The 19492-nt window shown below is 36.6% G+C and overlaps 1 protein-coding gene across 4 annotated transcripts in view; it reads left to right on the forward strand.

The window, feature by feature from the left end:
* LOC149067626 (nonsense-mediated mRNA decay factor SMG7-like) overlaps positions 1 to 19492 on the forward strand; it is a 267121-nt gene that overhangs the window by 145354 nt on the left and 102275 nt on the right. For all 4 annotated transcript variants that reach the window (XM_089252529.1, XM_089252530.1, XM_089252532.1 and 1 more), the window contains exons 15-17: positions 1903 to 2051; positions 13386 to 13591; positions 17388 to 17474. In XM_089252529.1, coding sequence (XP_089108655.1) covers positions 1903 to 2051; positions 13386 to 13591; positions 17388 to 17474 — 442 coding nt within the window. The remainder of the gene's footprint in view (positions 1 to 1902; positions 2052 to 13385; positions 13592 to 17387; positions 17475 to 19492) is intronic.

Below are 19492 nucleotides of genomic sequence, written 5' to 3' on the forward strand. Positions count from 1 at the left end.
TGGAGGACATTTTCTCGGGAAGCACCATCACCCTCAACATAAGTACAGCACCAGCATCCAAAACGTTGGTTTGAGGTTGCTCCCAGTGAATACTACATTCGATTTATTACTTCGACTCCAGTGTGCCCGGGGGGTCACAGCATAAGCCTTTGCCGATGACTTCCTTCTCTTGGTGTCTGCTAAGGAACCCACTGAAATTACAGCCTCTGGTCAATGCTGCATTGACACAGATCTACGAATGATTACAACAAAATGAGAGAGATCTGCAAATGGAACCATCCAAATCATCATTTCTCTGGAAAAACAAGAGGAAAAAAAGAGTCCCACTATGAAAACTAATAGGGAACAAATTAAGTTTGCCAAAAAAGGTCTCAAAATTTTAGGAATATGGTTTGCCAGCAAGGTAATTTTTTTAGCACACTCATATTACTTAGAAAAATTACCAATACACTGGATCATTTCAGACGATTATTGGTTGCAGGGCGGGAATACCATTGTAATCTGAATAACACCCTCTACAGAACTGTACTGTATCGACAGATTGCCCTTGGGGCTCTCATCAGGCAGCCATCAGCTCGGCTCTTGGCAAAGATGGACGTGATTCAAAGGCAAACTCTAATTTATATCACGGGAGCAATCGAACCATGGCCACCGCGGTTTTACTAATTGCAACTGGTAACCCCCCCCCCCCCCCCACTGGGACTAGCTATAAAATATTTTCAAATTTATGAAAATTGCAACATTTGCAATTTTACTAATTTTGATGAATTTGAATGACTAATTAGTTAGTTAATTAAGATTTTAATTATCATCAAGATCACTGTGATTACTAAATGACAAGCTTTCAAATTTATGAAAATTAAAAAATTTGTAATTGTACTAATTTTTACAAATTTGAATCACTAATTAGTTAATTAATTATGATTTTAATTAACGTCTGGATCATTGCAATTAATAAATGACAAGCTTTAAAATTTATGAAAATCAGAAAATTCTCTATTCTACTAATTTTCATGAAAGTTGCTAAATGCCAGCTTTTACCAAAGTGCTTGGTGAAAGTCTGAAATGTAAACGTTTACAAGTGTTTTTCAGGCTTTTACCAACTTGACTTGGTAAAACCTAGGATTTACTGGTAAAACCTAAGTTTTACCACTCTTCTGGCTTTTACTGTAACATGTACAACTTCTGCAAAAATTTCATTTTAAAGAAACTACACATCATTTGAAAACTTTTTGTAGTTGTAAGTTTTTTTAAAGCCTTTCCAGCTAAGTTGTTTCATTATGAATCCACTCTCTAACTCATATTTTTCATGTAGTGGTTTAAAATTGGTACCACTAATGGTTTTAAATTTGCTTCTATCTGCAAGAGACATTTATAACCCGTTGAATTCCAATATGGGGTACTGAGATTAGTTTTTCAATTGGAATGTAAAGTTGTCTTCTTTTTTAGTTCACTTCTTGTAACTTAAAAGATTTTGAAGTCATTAGTTCCAAAGAGATAATTCTATGGGCAAAAAATTTGAAACAGCTTGTATATGAGCATATTTTTAAAACATTTTTCGAAATTAGTTTTTAATATATTCTTCTAGAATTGTTTCTAAATTAGGCAAATTTCACATTATGCGAAATAAATAATACTGTAATGCCTTTTGGCAAGGACTAAAGAATTTTTTCTAATTTAAATTGAGCTAGTTTCCACCTTATCTACTTTTAGACTTAGGTTAGTCTCACTGTATGTGCAAATTATTTAAATACCATCGATTTTGTTTCAGCTTCTTTATATATTTTAAAATATACAACGAGGAACTCTCATGGAGGAATTTTCAAATAATAACAATTATTCATCTCAGTAATAATATTGCTTTCCCATTAGAGAGGTATTTGAATTTTTGCCTTTGTATAGATTAAATTGGATATCTGTGTCTGATGAGAGTGGCCGGCGGCGTTTCAAAACTGTTTATGTGGCAGACATAATGCCTGAAAAAATGCTGCTGAAAATACAAGAGTTGTCCATATCAACTCCAGAAGAAACATCTAGCCAAGTGCTTAAAGGTATGTGAATATATTTAATATATGCTTTACATGTTATGGACAAGACTGCCATAAGATGACCACCTTGGCCACGTATAATGGGCTATCTTTTTCATCAGAAAATCATTTGCAGGAGCTGGAAGAATAACTGGAAAGAATAAATTGGGACATCTCCAAGGTGTCTGTGAAGTAAAAAGAAAAGGCGAGGAAGGAAATCAAACTTGCCAGTGGACACATATTTTACTACAGAGGATCAGATAATGGAAAAACTAGTGGTGTAGGATTTCTAATCCATAAAAAGTAGAAAAATCATATTTTTGAGCGAGATAGCACATTTGATACAGTTGCAAAGTTAGTTATGCAAATATCAAGCAGATATCGGATACAGATTATACAAGTCTATGCACCAACAACAAGCTATTCTGAGGAAGAAGTAGAAGAATTTTATGAAAAATTAGATGAGGTGGATAGTAAAGGAAACCATCATATCAAAATAGTAATGGGTAACTTCAATGCTAGAATTGGAGAGAGAAGAAATGGCAAAAGCTCAGTCAGAAGTCAGTTATGCATCGTGAATTCATTCTTTAAAAAGAAACCCCAAAGAAAGTGGACCTGGAAAAGCCTAACTGGAACAACAAGCGATTTCGACTACATCCTATCCAATAAGAAGCATATGATCCAAGACTGCAGTATTCTCAACAAAGTCAATGCAGGAAGTGACCATCGACTGGCAAGATGCAGAATAATACTTAACACTGAAATGGAAAGAGCAAAACTTATCAAAATATGAAAACTGTCAGTAATTTTGACACATCTTCAAGAACACTAATATAAATTCCAGTCAGAGCTGAAGAACTAATTTGATTTACTAAATATTATAGACAGGATGTCACACCGTGATGAACCGAAATTAATCCACTACCCTAAACGATGTAGCAAAGAAAGTCGTTGGAGAGAAAGAAATCAACCCGTAAAAAAATAACAGAAGCAACAAAGAAACTGATAAAAGACAGGAGAGAATTTAAAATGAAGAATGGCCCTAAATCAAAACTGAAATATGCATAGCTTTGTTAGATGGGGTGAAAGCAGATTATAGAAACTGTCCGAAAGTTCAGTCGCAATATTGTGAAGAAAGCAATAGAAGGTGATAGGAGTTTGAAATTAGCAAAACCAAACTGTGTTGGAAGAAAGGAAATTTTTATATTTAAAAGGGAAAATGGAACCATCACAAAAGATGGAAATGAAATTATCAATATTATTAGGACATGTATAAACCTATATTGTGAGTTAAATCCACCTGGTAGTGGCAGTGGTAGTGTTAGATGTAGTAGTCTCTCATTATACATTTATAGATTTGAAAAATTCAGACTTGCCAACGTCTACTTTATTTTCGTAGTTTCTACAGATGGCCACACTCAATTACTGACCTACAGGAGATACTACAGAAATTGCTTTTATCATATAAATAATCAGGGTCTTTTGAGTTCATTGTGTTATTTATTTATTTATTTATTTATTGAAATCATGTAGATTTTTACTAACTATGGCATAACATCAAATTCGTATATGCATATGACCAAAGGGAAGAGTTCTAGAGAAGATGTTCCATCGGAATGGAAAAGTGCCAGTCATTGAATCATTTCCTTGTTTGCCATTAAGAGGATTGCTATGCAATATTTGGGTCTAACTTAAAGGAATACGGTGACAAGCTCACTTATATCACTCAGCCCCCACCCTCCCTTGTTAGGAGAAAGCAACATTAAAGCAAATGACAAGTTTCTAATATTGGAACATGGAAAGATATATGGAATTTGTTAAATTCTGCCTGCAGAGGGTCTCATGGTTATTTTTGCTCTGATCCTCACATCTGGTAAGGGCGGTTTTGAATCCATGATGTCAACAACAACTGGTTTCTGAACCGATTCACCAGGGAATTTAGATGAGTGAAGAAAAATTTTGCTCCATGACAAGTTCCACATTTTTAAAGGGTTTATCTGCCATATGTAGAGCCACCAGAGCAGGAAAACTATTATTGTATTTAAAGGAAATAACAGAAAAATAACATGGAACGGCAACCTGGCAATATAAGGCTCTTGTAAGCAATGCTCCCTCTGATTTTTTTTCATTTCACCTAAACTCTGACTTATCTATCTCTTTTGTCTGTGCATTGCAGTTCAGTCTTATCTGTCATAGCATCACCTTATAATGAAACCTCGTAAATCTTTTTTTTTTCTTCAAAAATGGCTTTTCGTCAGTTCTTGCATTGACATCAGAAAGCATGTAAGTCACAAAAATCAAATTTTGTAGGACAAGCCAAAGTCTCTTACTGACCAGGACAAAGCTGAAGTGTTTGCAGATGCATTTGAGCTTCAGTTCTCACCAACTACCAACAACAGAGTAGAAAGAGAAGAGTACAAAACCAAAGCCACTCATTGCTAACACTATCTTTGGAGAGCTGTAGAAACTGAACTATTTCTTTTAGCAACTTACTTTCTTTACCATGCCACCATCATGTGTTGTTACTATCTTATCTATGAAAAAAATAATTTTTGATTTTTTGTGACTTAATGCTTTCCCATGTCAATGTGGCAATTGTAGATTGAAAACATCATATTGCACCAATTACGGCTGTTTAAAAAAATTATCAGCACTGATCTGCTCTCTATGGATAAAAAAGTAAAACTACTATGTATGTGTGGTGTTCAATGAGATAACCCACTTCTTTTTCTCTTAATGTAAAAGTTAGTTGATTAGTTAGTATTTATTGATGTACAAGGTTTTCATTATAAAGTGACAATGTGTAGTAATTTATTTAATAGTTTTGCATGTGCAATATGTATTTTCCCTGTTCACAGGTGCATCCATGTAGCTTAAAGGGAACATTTCACCATAGGTGCCGCAGGAGCTCTGATATGATGAAAACATTGAGGGGGTATAGGGGTCCATGAAGACTCTGCACATGCAGTCAAACCTCTCTATCTCGAAACTGACAGGACTGGAAAAAAAATTGAGATAGACAGTTTTTGTAAAATAAAGTTATTTTGCATAAGAAAGGAGAAATGTGCCGAAAATGGCAAAATTTTCAATTGACAAACTAAAATACTAAACTTTTACATACAAATTAAGCTTTTGTTAAGTATACAAGTAATGTTCAATTACAATATATGCAAACACTAAGATATGTGGCAATTTTTTTTTTTGTGCAATTCAATTTTTATTTATATCATCATCAACAACCATTTTCAATCCACTGCTAGATGAGAAGGTTTCCTCTAAATTTTTCCATTTTGCTCTGTCTGATGTTTTAGCCTCCCAGTTGACTCCAGCCACTTTTCTGATCACGTCGATCCATCTTGCGTGGGGTTGCCTTCTTAGATGTTTAACATGTGGTACCAATCTAGAATACTTGTAGTCCATCTGTTGTTCTGTCTACTTGCAATGTGTTCAGCCTATTTCCATTTTAGACGTTTAATTCTTTCCAATGATATCATATACTTTTGTGTGGTTCAATATCCAAGTGATTCGTTTTCTGTCTCTTCTTGTGATGCCTAGCATACATCTTTTCATGCTCCTGTGTATCGTCTTGCTTGTGAGTGTCCATGTTTCAGCACCATAAGTCAGTGCTGGTAGCACACACTGGTTAAACACTTTTCTTTTCAGGCATAGTGGCACGTGACTCTTCAGAATTACAGTTTTTGTCAAAAGTGCTCCATCCAATCCTGATCTTTCTGTTTATTTCATTAATGATTCCATTTTCCATGGTAATTTCTTGTCCCAGGTATACATAACTTTCTACTTCTTCTATCTCTGTGTTGTTAAGCAAGATTGTCTTCTTCAATGCAAAGGGGTTGAACATAACTTTTGTCTTTTGCAGATTCATTTTCAAAAACACCTAAATACTTGCCTTCACAAGTTCTTGTATCATTTCTTCTAGTTCGTCTGGATTACTGCTGATAATAACAATGTCATCTGCAAAGCGCAAATGGTTGAGAAGTTCTCCATTTATTTTAATTCCTTTCTCATCCCAATCCAGTTTTCTGAATACGTCTTCTAATACAGTGGTAAAGAGTTTTGGTGAGATAGTATCACCCTGCCTGACTCCTTTCCCAAGTTTACTCTTTGCTTTTCTTTTATCCAAACGAATTGTTGCAGTTGCTTTGTCATATATTTTCTTGATGAAATTGATGTAAGTCTTCTCTACCCCAATTACAGCAGATGTGAAGACAGAGTCAAACGTTTTCTCAAAATCAATGAAGGCCATACACAATACTAATTTGTATTCCTTGTGTCTCTCTATGAGTTCCCTGATTGTTTGGATGTGATCCATTGTACTAAATCCACTTCGAAAGCCTGCTTGTTCTTTTTGTTGGGCTTCATCCAACATGGATTCAAGCCTTTATGTCAACACTTTGGTGAAGATTTTATAAATTACTGATAAGAGACATTGGTCGATAATTCTTGGTATCCTCTTTTTCACCCTTTTTGTAAAGAGCAACCATCATTGCGTTATTCCAATCTTCAGGCACATCCAGTTTTGTGAGACAATTTGTGAGCAAAGCGGCTAGCATACTAGCAAATTCTTCTCCTGCTTCTTTAATAATGTCTGTTGAAATCCCATCTTCACCTGGGCGTTTCCCTTTTTTCATACATCTTATAGCCTTGCAGACTTCTTCTTTCAGCACAGGTGCTACTTGTACAAATTCGGCTCCATTTTCTTTTTTTCCCTTTCCTCTCCTGTTCTTCATGTTTGTATAGAATATTATAAAATTCCTCGACAATACTAATAATTTCATTTCTATCTTTTGTGATGGTTCCATCTTTCCTTGTGCAAAAATTTCCTTTAGTGCAAAAATTTCCTTTCTCCTAACACACAGTTTTCATTTTGCTGATTTTAAGCTCCTATTTCCTTCCAGTGCTTTCTTTACAATATTGCAATTAAACTTCCTGATATCTTCTGTAATCTGCTTTCGTACTGTCTTACAATGTTTTGTATGTTCCACTTTTGATTTAGGGTCATTCACCTTAATCTGAAATTCTGTTTGGTCTTTTATCAATTTCTTTGTTTCTTCTGTTATTTGCTTCATCAGTTTGATTTCTTTTTCTCCAGCGACTTCTTTTGCTACTTCTTTTAGGGTAGTGGTTAAAAAGTTCTGTTCATCGTGTTGCCATCTTGTCTGTCTTCAGTGGTGTTATATAGCAAATCAAATTGTTTGTTCAGCTCTAACTGGAATTTATATCTGTGTACTTGCCATATCGATGACAGTTTTTGTATTTTTGATAAGTTTCACTCTTTCCATTCTAGTGTTAAGCATTATTCTGCATCTCATCAGTCGATGATCGCTTCCTGCATTGAATTTGTTGAAAGCACTGCAGTCTTGGATCATATGCTTCTGATTAGATAGGATGTAGTCGATCTCACTTGTTGTTCCAGTTGAGCTTCTTCAGGTCCACTTTCTTTGGGGTTTCTTCTTACAGGATGAATTCATGATGCATAACTGTTCACTCTACGTGAATTTGATGAGTCTGTTTCCTCTCTTGTTTCGTACACCGTAACCGTGACTTCCAACTAAGCTTTCACCATTTCTTCTCTCTCTAATTCTAGCATTGAAGTCATCCATTATTATTTTGATATGATTGTTTCCTTTACTATTCATCTTGTCTAATTCTTCATATAAAAGTCTTCTAGTTCTTTCTCAGAATAGCTTGTTGTTGGTGCATAGACTTGTATAATCTGTATCCAATATCTGCTTGATATTTTCATAACCAACTTTGCAACTCTTTTCAGATGTGCTATCCAGCTCAACGATGTGATTTTTTATTTATGTACCTTATTTAAAACAATCTTTAAGCTTGGATTGGAATGCATATTTATGCTCTTTGAGCCTTCACAGAATCATCTATACTAGCAAGAGCTGCAAACAATTCAGGCCCTATCCTTCCAGTTTGTTCCAAAAAATGATGCAAAGTTTTTATGCAACATGTTTAGCATTCTTTACTGTTACTTTTTCTGATTCCTCTGGAACATCTTCTGCACTATTTTCATTAACCAAGTTGGCCATTCATTCAGCAATAATTTATTTATCAGTCAAGGTGCTAAAAGTTTGTAACGAACTGTTCATTTCCACAAAATCAGAAAATGAAATTTAGAGATTCAAGTGTTTCTTTAGTAATTTCTATGTCCCCAATGTTCTGAAATTTCTTCTTCAACATTGTTCTGAGAATGTTTGGAATTTGAGTGGCCAACAGATCTCACCCAAGTAGCATTGCTATCCTTGGCCTTTGTCCATGACCCTACCCATTTGTTTTGTTCAATGCTAATCCCAATATGCTTATCAGTTTTTCACACCTATGCTATGAACATAAGCAGATATGGTCCACCTTCAACCTCTAACCTGTGCCACTACATGTTCTAAGTGAACTGTCCCCTTCCCCTGTCAATCATAATATGCATATCCGCATGTGATTAGCAAGATCCATCATCGAAGTAGGTTGTAATACTATCACAAATATCCTTTCTTATCAGTTTCTTTTACCTCCGAAAAAAACTAGACTTGTATAAAAAAAAAGGAATTTCTGTGTTTTCCTTTTTACTATCATCGTGGCTTGTAATTTGATAGAGAGATGATAAGCCCTTTGCTTACAAGCGAATTGGCAAGAAATTTGGATGCTCTCTATTTGACGAATCAGCAATAAATACAGTAACCTTGTCCTAACCTAACTGCACATTAGAAAAAAGGAAGAAGAAAACACAAATAAAAGAGTGAGACAGTATAAAAGATAAGGTGACAAAAATGTAGATACAAAGTTAGACTTCTTTTCACCCTCATCCTACCTGTTCTACATCATATGTGAGGAAAAAAATCAGTATCAGGGTGTACAAAAAACCAAAAGGAAAAAAATAGCAAGGTTGCAACAAAGCTTTGAGATTATCAGGAGAGAGGAAAGAAAACAGACTAGTTTGAATTCATTGCATCGGTGTTTGGACACAATATTACATTCTTTGATCGTAAAGTGGTTAAAAAAAACTTCCTGACAGAGAGGTGAAAATGCATTGATTTGGTACAATAAATGCAAGGAGTTTTTGTCTTCTTTGAATTATAAAGTTTTTGAGAAATAGAAATTTAGAGAACGATAGGCTTTTTTTACTGTATATTATGCAGCCATAATTTCGTTCACTTTAGGCCGAACACATACTGGGGATGTGAGCGGAGAGGTACGAAATAGCGTCGAAAACAAATGTACTGTTTTGTTCTGCGCCTCACATACTCAGGCAGCGAGACGAGGAGGAGGAAGAGGCCACTCAAGAGGTACGCGACTCTTTCAAGCCGGTTTGTTTTCATCGTGAGGTAAAATCAGACGCTATTTGGGGATTGGTCAGTTTTCTCCCCTTTTTTTTTCTCCTCACTCTCTTGGAAAAAAAAGAGAACTTCTGAGGGGGGATCATCATCATCATCACACCCATTTGGTTTGGAGGGAGTGCTTCGGATTTTTTTTCACTTTTGGCGCTCTCTCTTCTTTTCGATTCCCATTTTTTTGTGTTTAACCCAGTCTATCCTAATTAAAAGTTTGACGATTGTTGTGGTAGCATTTTACGGATTAATTCCCCCCGTCATTTTTTTAGACGTGAATATTTTTCAAAATTTTACTGAGACTAACGAGATAGATATTTCGCAAATTTCCACCCATCCCATTGCGCTTTTTGCATGGAAAACTACACTATGTGCAAGAGAACTTCCTTCTGATGAACGGACAGTGCTGCAACTAGGGGGGGGGGGTCTGGTTTCCTGGGCGTAGTATCAGGAGGGGCGCAAATTCCATCCTTCAAATTTCATCTTTTCAATTGTCTCTGAATATCTTTTAATAAGAAACGTACTGCCATGGGACGTAGGCACCAAAACATGGTGGGGGGGGGGCTATTTCAACCCCCCCCAATAAATTTTGTGTTGGGGGGCTGAGAACCCCCTTCCCCAATTAATGAATAAATAAAGCGGAGCACTGCATCCTTCTACATACGGGCTCTAGGCTCGTCACGGGACGACCCATGGAAATGTTGACAGGTTTCATTTTGGGTGTCCCTTGATGAATCTCATTGATTTTTGTTGTTTAACAATGTAAAATTTGCAACACATCAGTAGCCCGAGATAAATCCAGTCTGGGCCCCACTAAAATTCAGCGAATTGGAGTCTGGGGCAAGTTTCTTGCCCCAGTTCACCAAGTTCTTGTTCACCAGTACCCAAGTTCTTGCCCCAGAAAACTTGCCCCATGGGCAAGTTTTCTGGGGGTACTTGATTAATCACATTTGTTTTTTGTTGTTTTCTTATTATAAAATTCGCTTCTTCAGTAAGCTGGTGCTTTCACATGTCCCTTTCCATAGTACGCTGATGAAGTGGGACGAAATAAACAAGATATGTTGTGATGAAGAAGGGGGGGGGGTGCAGAGCCCTCTAGTATATATATATATATTTGTATGTATATATACCATTTTTAGTGTATTTTCAAAGGCCCCCCCCCCTCCCTCGAATGACGGCAACACGTTGATGGATTAGCAGGGGTTCTCAAACTGTGCACGCCAACCTTTGTCAGGGGTGCAGTTTCGCAGTGGTCTTGACAAAGGTTTTTCAAAGAAATGCTTTTCTTACAACTGCTCTTCACATAGACGTACGCAGAATTTTCTCGGGGGTGGGGGTTCAGATTTGTTTTTCCTTCTGGGGGGTTTACGTTTTTTCCGGCAAAATAACACTATAATCTTGGCTTAAGGGGGGGAGTGTTAGAACCCCAAATCCCCCCTTTGCTTACGCCAATGGCTCTTCATAAGAGAAATGGGCAGCGCGGGTGGAAAATGTTTGAGATTGAGAACCCATTTTTTAGGAAAACGGATAAACACCGTGATGATTGCTCATCCCTTACTAACATTGTCGAAACACGGTTTCTGTTTTTTTCTTTTTTATTTTATTGTACTGAATATCTGTTATTTCCGTGGATTTGAATTGGAATGCCTTGTGTTATGAAAGAGACACGAGCTTTTTTCTGATACAAATAATGAACATCTCACACACAATACATATCTCTATATTTCTTACAAAATCAAAACTAGTTTATTGCATCATCCGCGCGTTCATTGAAATTGGTTATGCATAGAACACTGCCAAAAGCAGTGCCATCTTAAGGCATGGGCCCACCAGGGCACGACCAGGGAGCAGGGCCATCTTAAGAGCATCATGGGCCCCCGGGCCAAGTGATTTTTCTGAGGCCCTACTAGGCAAATTCTTTAAAATTTCAACCAGATCTCATTTTTGTGAGGCCCCTGGGCCGTGCCCGGGTGGGTCCATGCCTTAAGACGGCATTGCCCGGGAGACCTCAAGATAAAAAAGGCTTCGCAAAAGAGAGATGTGGTTGAGATTTTCGAGAATTTGCTTGGTAGGTAGGGCCTCAGAAAAATCATTTGGCCCTTGGGCCCATGATGCTCTTAAGACGGCCCTGCATATAGGAGGAGTCTATAATTCTGGGATGTCATAAATAATGGATCCACTCTGATAATTTGTGATTAACGACCACGTATACATTTATCGCTAACAACAATCATTTTCATAATGATACGGTGGCCATAAAAAAATTACAGTTGCGTCATCGAGGTGTATGGATAACTTCTCGCTTCATCTCATTAACGGTGATATTTTGTTTAGAAAGTATCGAAATTAGCTTCTGCGGATTATAGGAATGTATTTTTATTCAGTGTCTAACTAATTCTGTTGTCTCTCTATCTTGATTGAAGTATAATTCTTTAAATCTTTATGCAATAATATTATAATATAATAACATTATGCAATAATAATATTCGAAACAACGGTTTGATACAAGAAGTCATTAAAAACATATATCAGGACTTGTAGTCTTTTGAGGATTAACGGGTTTATTGCAGCGCTTCTCAACCTTTTTTGACCCACGGAGCCCTTTCCGGTATGTAATTTCTATGGCGGAGCCCCGTAGGCCTATTTTTTATTTATTCATCAAAGTTTCTGACCTATTTTTATTATTCAAAAATATTAATAATTATTTTTTTCAAATTTACTGGTTTTTTTTATTTATTTTCCTCGAGTGGCCACGGAGCCCCTGGGAGTTCACACGGGGCCCTAAGGGCTCTACGGAGCACTGGTTGAGAACCGCTGGTTTATTGGAATCCTCCAATATTGCCAAACTGATTGATTTGGCATGAACAGGCTGGTAGGGTTACTAGTTGGCGAGATGTCACTTTTCCCGCTCAAAGGCTTCTCTTCTTTACCCTTCAGAACGCCTGCGGTCATTTTCGCTCTCTCCGCCTCGTCAGTATGTGAGGGGACATCGAGATGAGCATCGATGTATTTTCTCTTTTGAAATCGCTCTCTTTGTCGACTCCCCAGTATGTGTTCGGCCTTAGAGTTTGAAATTTTTTTCTCTAATTTGTAGAATAATATTGGACAGAACGTTTTGTAATTTCAGGCATGTAATTACTTATGCTTAAACTGACACTTTCCAGTGAATATTCTGTCATGAGTTTTTTTAGGTGATTGACAAAAAATTGAATTAGAAAAATGTGTTTTTGATTAACCCTATTAAAATAAAAATCTGCATATTATTTGTGCTTTTCACAGAATTGTTTACTTGCTTGCGTGCAATATTTTTATGCATATTCTCAAAGATATAAATATCTATGTTTCTAATAATATCTAATGTTTCTTTTGAAAATTCCAATCTCATGTTATCAGCATAAAACATGTGGAGTTTTTAACTAATTTTTACGAAACTTACATGAAATACTTATACGAAATTTGACATTGTTCATAAGACATACTATAGTGAAGTTTGAAGTGAAACAGTTTGATATTCAATGAGATATGAGCATTTTAAGAAGTATATATTCAAATACCCATGAGCAGAAATTTCAATTTTATTTTTTCATAACTTCATTGCCAATTATATAAGGCAACTTATCTGAAAATTCCAGTTCAATATCGTCAAAATTCTGAAAGATTTTTGGCATTTAGTGATCTGTAATTTCAGTTACTTGCTAAAAGTAGCTGTATGTTGAGTGACGGACAAATTGGCATCTTGATTATCTTCTGTCATTAGATTATTTCAAGAATAAGCCCTCATAAATTTTTGGAATGAGAAAGAAAGAAAAGTTTATATGATTTTATCTTGAAAGAAGCTGTCTCATAACCAATCGAAAAACAAATTCCAACAACACAAAAACCATTTCTGTCATATGGAGACTGCATATGTAATCTTACACTGCTACATGATTCTAATTTATTTTTGTGCACCCTTTTACCCCAGAAGTTTATAAATATATTTCTGAAACACACTATATATCTGCAGCTGTTTCTTCAGTTGAACCAACTCATTTGCCAGTTGTCCATCCCAAAAATATTCATCAAGATGGAAACATGCAACAAGAAGTTAGATTCAAACTTGATGATATCCAGCTTCAAAAAGAGAAATCTGAATTAGATGAAGATGAAAGAACTAAAGAGGTGCCATATCTAATGACTGGCAGGCGTATAGGAAAGAATGTTGCCATGCAGGTACTTTTTTTTATGCAATTAAAATTATTTCAGCACAAATATCAAAACAGGCTAATGTCCCAACAACCTGTACAAAATTAAAAGATGATAATGTATTTTTATGTCATTCTGACCATGGATAAAGTATCCTCAGATTTAAAAAAATGTAACACATGAACTAAAAAAAAAGTAACAGTGCCTATAGAAATATAGATATCTATAGATTTTCTTGTCATCCAAGAAAAATCTATAGATAGGTGATCGTGTTTGATAGACATTATGTAATTGTAGTGTTTGTAGACGTTTGTCCAGGGTTTTTGTGGTCCATCATGGTGTGCCGTGAGAGGATTGTAGATGTGCCATGAAAAAATTCAAAGAAATTAATAAATTATTTTCTAAACAAGCCCAATGTTGAATGTCCAAACAAAAATAGAGACACTATTCGAGTAATATGATGTATCATAATAATTAAAATGAAAAAAATCTGAAAAGAACAGTTTTGCTCAGTTTTTTACAAAGAGAAGTGTCAAAAGTGACTGAATTGAAAAACAAGTTCTAGACGAGACTATTGAATTTTTTGGAGAGAAAGGGTTAAAATATATATATATATAGAGAGAGAGAAAGAGAAAATGTGAAAAGTTTGAACTACAGAGATGTAAAGTTGATGAGGTCCTGATTGAACAATTTTTCAAAAGTTTGATTTATTACATCAAAATTTTGAAAATGTATTTTTATGCATCTGACGTTTATGAGTATTATCTCCAGATTGGGTGAGAAATTCCATTCTTTAAAGCAGTTGGTTCACAACTTGTGCCCCGTGGAGCCCTTCGCTCCATGGCCACTGCAGAAAAATGAAATTAATCAGTAAATTTAGTGATTAGATAGAAAGGATGCCTAAGGGGTTCCAACAGATAGTTTCATAGCTCTGGTCCAGTCGATGAGTCATGCTGTCATGCATCTGAAGTCGCACCATCCTTGTGCCTTGTCTTTCAGTTGTAAAAAAAATCAATGCATTTCAACTAACACGACTATACATAAGAAGATTTTTCCTGGCATATCCTGTAATTGTGAGTGTAAATCTTCAAATATCCATAGCCCAGGACGATTTCCGGATCTCATGTGTAACTATGGAGGCTGCTATTTCAATGCATTGACACAGGACTTCACCTCTTAGAAGGGGGAAGGAGGAGTTCTGAAAAGGAATGAAGAAATCTCTCCACTTCTATGAAATAAAAATGTTTGTTTTCATTACCAAAAACCTTCACAAAATCTTACATAACCAATGAAAAAAAATAATAAACAACACAAGATCCAAATTTTCATAGTGCTGTTAATCCACACCCAGATAATCAAGGTTCTACTGTACATTGCATACATGGTATGTAAATTTTATATCTTTTGGATACTTGTAAATCTGCAATCAGGGTCGCTACTAAAGTGAGGTTGGTCTGGTTGAAACATTTGTGCCAAATATAGTGAAGGTTTATGGTTTGCCAAAAGCATCAAATATAATTTGTAACTTGAAAAAAATCTAAGTCACAGAGTGACTGGACTTGGTTTGCTTGAGTGGCTTCATAATGAGTTAAAAAATGACTAGGAGCATAGTTGGTTTGTAGTTTCTGTAGATTAGGGTAGGACAAATGTTTATTCCAGACTTGATTTAAAAACTTTTTTTTATTTTCACAAAATAAAACACAAGGTATTGATATTTTTGTAAATTATTTTAACCCATTTGCATTTGGAAGCGGAATTGTCCTTGATATATTGCAAGTATCCCTTATCACTGAGAGCAGAATGAGTTACTGGCATAGTATGTAAAAACTTGTTTCATTATCAATACTTGGTAATACACTCGTGTGCAAAATTAAGAGAATTAGCATATTTTCTGAAACACGAAAGGACAGATTTTAATGAAATTTGGTATGAATACACAGTTATATATAACAGAGAAAGAGACGTACCATAAAAAAGTCATAGTACGAGCTTATCATTGCAAGAATGTCCAAAATCCACATTAGGAGATCAAACCAAAAATGATTCTAATATTGGTTATGGTTCCCCCTCTCACAGTCAGATAGGTTGCACAGTGTAGTGGCATACTGGGCACAAGGCAGTTGAGGAGTCCCTGAGGCAATCAGTCCCACTACTGCAGCAATGCAGTTTTGAACTCTAGGATGGTTCTCGGGGGGGGGATGCAATTGCCCTCCCAAGAGTGTCCCGGACATGTTTTATAGGGTTTAGGTCAGGAGATCTGGCTGGCCATATGCCAAATATCAGGGCCGTAGCAGGGGGGGGGGAATTGGGGATCTGGCCCCCAAAATGTGAGAAAATAACTGAAAAAAGGAAAAAAGATGGCAAAATCTATTGTTCTATCACTTTGCCCCCCCCCCTGAAATGAATGTGCCCCCCTCGTCCCGAACAAAATTTCTGGCTATGGGCCTGCCAAATATTCTTGCTTTCCAGATAATCATTGACCAGGTGAGCCTGATGTTGGCAAGCTTTGATGTCCATGAACAGGAACCGAGGGCCAACTGTGCCCTTGAAAAGTCTAACATAGGGCTTTAAGATCTCCTCTCTATACCTCCTAGCAGTCATGGACCCTCTGTTGAACACATGGAGGGGTGTGTGACCATCCAACATGATGTCTGCCCAGATCATGACACCTCCACCACCATAGTGGTCAATTTCCTTGATGTTGGAGGGATGGTATTGGGTCCCAGGCTCTCTCCAGATGAGTGTACGTCTGAAATCAGTGTCCAGGCTGAATCTAGACTCATCTGTGTAGAGGCTTCACTGAAGTCTGGTCCAAGGCTGATGTTGTCTGCACCATGCTAAATGTGCTCTCTTGTGTGATACAGTGAGTGGGTGGCAAACACAGTGAGTCTTCTGGCATTAAGCCCTCTCTCATGAAGCCTTTGGGCAACAGTAAACCGACCGTGAAACTTGAGTTCCAGTGGTAGCATGCAGCTCATGTCAGAGCTGTAACAGTCCTGTGGTGCAACGCTGAAAGTGCCAAATAAATATCCTCATTGGCCGTTGTGGCTCTTCGACGACCTTGTCCAGGTCTTCTCGATATGGATCCAGTGTCTTGAAACTGTTCCCACGATTGCAGACAACACTGGGTGTTACATCGAGCTCTGTATCCACCTGCACTTGTGATTGCCCTGCTTCCAATCTGTGTGCCGATGATTCTCCATCTCATGCCGTCATCCGTGCCTGCTCATTTTACCTGATAGCTTATAAAATTTACCAAACTCTTGCAAGAAACATGGCGAATGTTGCAGAGGAGTAGGAGCACACAAATTGCAGAAAACACCTCGTTTCAACGTTTTCGGTTGTCAGAGGATGGAGTCACAGTTCCGACCACACGTACATGTACGCTTATGTATTTGGCACTGAATATTTGCATACTTCTTTGGCAGCATTATTAGTACCTTTAGTTCAGTACTTTTTGCGAAAATAGACAAATGTGCAAATTCTTTTGATTTTGTACACGAGTGTATGAGAGAGAGTTTTATATATATAGCAAATTCAGAGAGAGGATGCAAATAGGTTAAAAAGTGTGTTATGTAATTTTTCTTTTTTTCTTAGTATATAATATTGATTAAATTTCCATGTGCTTATAAATACATGAGGTTTTTTTTTATGAAACACCCAGTTTTTTGCATAGTATTTTCCCTTTTTAGATTATCATTTCTCTCCCTATGTTATCATAATGGATAGACAAATTTTGACTCACTCTTATTAAAAAGAGTTATAGTTTGAATTTATGTTGGTAAAAAAGGTATATTTACCATTACATATTGAATTTTTATAGGCCATTTTTCAACAACAGGCAGCTCAAAACTCTGCTAATTTGATGAATCCACCTAGAAGTGTGGAGTATGGGAAAGAGCCAACTCTAGTGTGTATACTCATATTTCTGCTATATGTGGCACCTTGCGTTTCTAACTTGGGCCTCATTTTACAAATTATCTAACTCTAAAAAAATTCTTTTGTTTGTTCTCTTCTGCTTCATGCTCTTTGGTTTTTATCTTCACATTTCCAAAAAAAATTAAGAATAAAGAAGTTCTGCATATCCTTTATCACTGGACTTCACTTTTATAAAACTAAAAGCAAAATTTCTCTCATTAATTTGACATTGTGAAGTTTCTTAGATTCATGTTTTTACATATTTTACAAAATCTGTAAATGCTTATATATCATTGAAAGATTTTAATGGTTTTTATCATTTAAGGTCTCTATAAATTTGTAAAATTTATGTATTTTTTTTTTTTTTTAAGTTTCTCATCTCATGTTTTCAAACCTGGAAAATCATCATAATTGTCGTTTGATCAAAAGCAAAAAAAAAACAAAAAAACAATAAATCATAAACAAATTTTCAGAATGGGAATTAGAGTAAATTGTGATCCAATAACATCATAAATATTGATAGAATTTTAAAATCTCTGAATTCAATGCAAAAAACCCTGTAGATACTGCCGAGGAGAATCAAGGGTTTTGTGAATCTGTGTCGAAAAGCACATTTCTGTGACCTCATCATAACTACATTCAAAGTCTTTCCGAAAACGTTTTGTTACTACATATCATAGAAAGTCATTTGTAAAAAGTACCAGGAAAAGCTCTGTTGCAATAATTTTGTAAGTTGACGTCAGTGAGCATATGTATGAAGTATATGTATATTTTAATTTCCTTGTTGGTATATTATTATATAAAAACCATGAGTAGTAAGAAAATTGTTTTTAATCTGGAATGGGCAGATATAAATCTGAATCCTCAGAAGACTAGTTGGATTAAAGCAGCCAAAAATAACCTGTATAAAGCATGGTGTTGACTTTGCAGCAAAACGCTCAATTTGGGCAACATGGACAGGAAAGGAAACATTTTTATTTTCTGGATATTATGCTTAGGTGAACTCGGAAAGAAAAGTCATCTTGTCTCTGCCGGGACTTGAACCCAGGCCCTCTTGCATACCGGGCGAGCATGCTACCATCTACACCACTGGAGACACAACCCTGCCCTCCTTATTTCATGCACTGTGGCGTGAGACACTGAAGTAGAGGCATTAGTAGCCTCTCTTAACTTCAGGAATTGACCCCCAGGTGGGACGGTTTAGAGAGATTTGTAAGCGTATCAGCAGATATCTTGAACTAAGTATTTCTATTCTTTTTACTGCAATTTTTTTAACAATACAAAACATGTATAAGTAACGGGAAAAAAACGAACGAAGAAAAGAACAATTTACAAGGCACCGCTCTCGGAGTCCTTCTCCGAGGAAGAAAGAAAAGACGTTGTGATTACCATTCAAGGTGGGCCACAACCACAGTATTTTCCCTACACCAGCAAGGGCACAGCATTGGGGGTGTGTGACTTCAGGGCTATAATGTGACCCCTGCTGTTTCAATGCATAGGCCGCCATAATGTCTGAATGAAATGAAAATTTCCGTGAACACAGATGTCCATAGTGAAATGCCTGATGGTGCCGATGCACATGACACCCCTGATCCTTAACTAGGGGCCCTCTCTATAGTGAATCCATAGTGTGGAAAAACAAAAAATGATGAGAATGGTCCAGGCCCCAGGGCTATAGCTCCGTCAACCTCTCCCTCGTAAGCAGATCATGATAAAGTGACCGCTTTGCTGCAAGCTTCTGTATAACGCACAATACCCTTCCCCCAGTCGAAAAAATCAATCCGTCAACCTCTCCCTCTGAAGTGGAGACATTAGTAGCCTCTCTTAACTTCAGGAAATGGCCCCCAGGTGGGACGGTTTAGAGAGAGATAGATGGCTTTTTCTCAGCCCAAGATATCAAGAAAACATTTTTATTTTCTGGATATTATGCTGAGGTGAACTCGGAAAGAAAAGTCATCTTGTCTCCGCCGGGACTCGAACTCAGGCCCTCTTGCATACCGCCCCACCTGG

This window comes from Pholcus phalangioides, unplaced genomic scaffold (assembly GCF_987345545.1).
Source record: "Pholcus phalangioides strain wild (caught in Gottingen) unplaced genomic scaffold, Ppha-v1.0 ptg000029l_1, whole genome shotgun sequence".
Lineage (NCBI taxonomy): Eukaryota > Metazoa > Arthropoda > Arachnida > Araneae > Pholcidae > Pholcus > Pholcus phalangioides.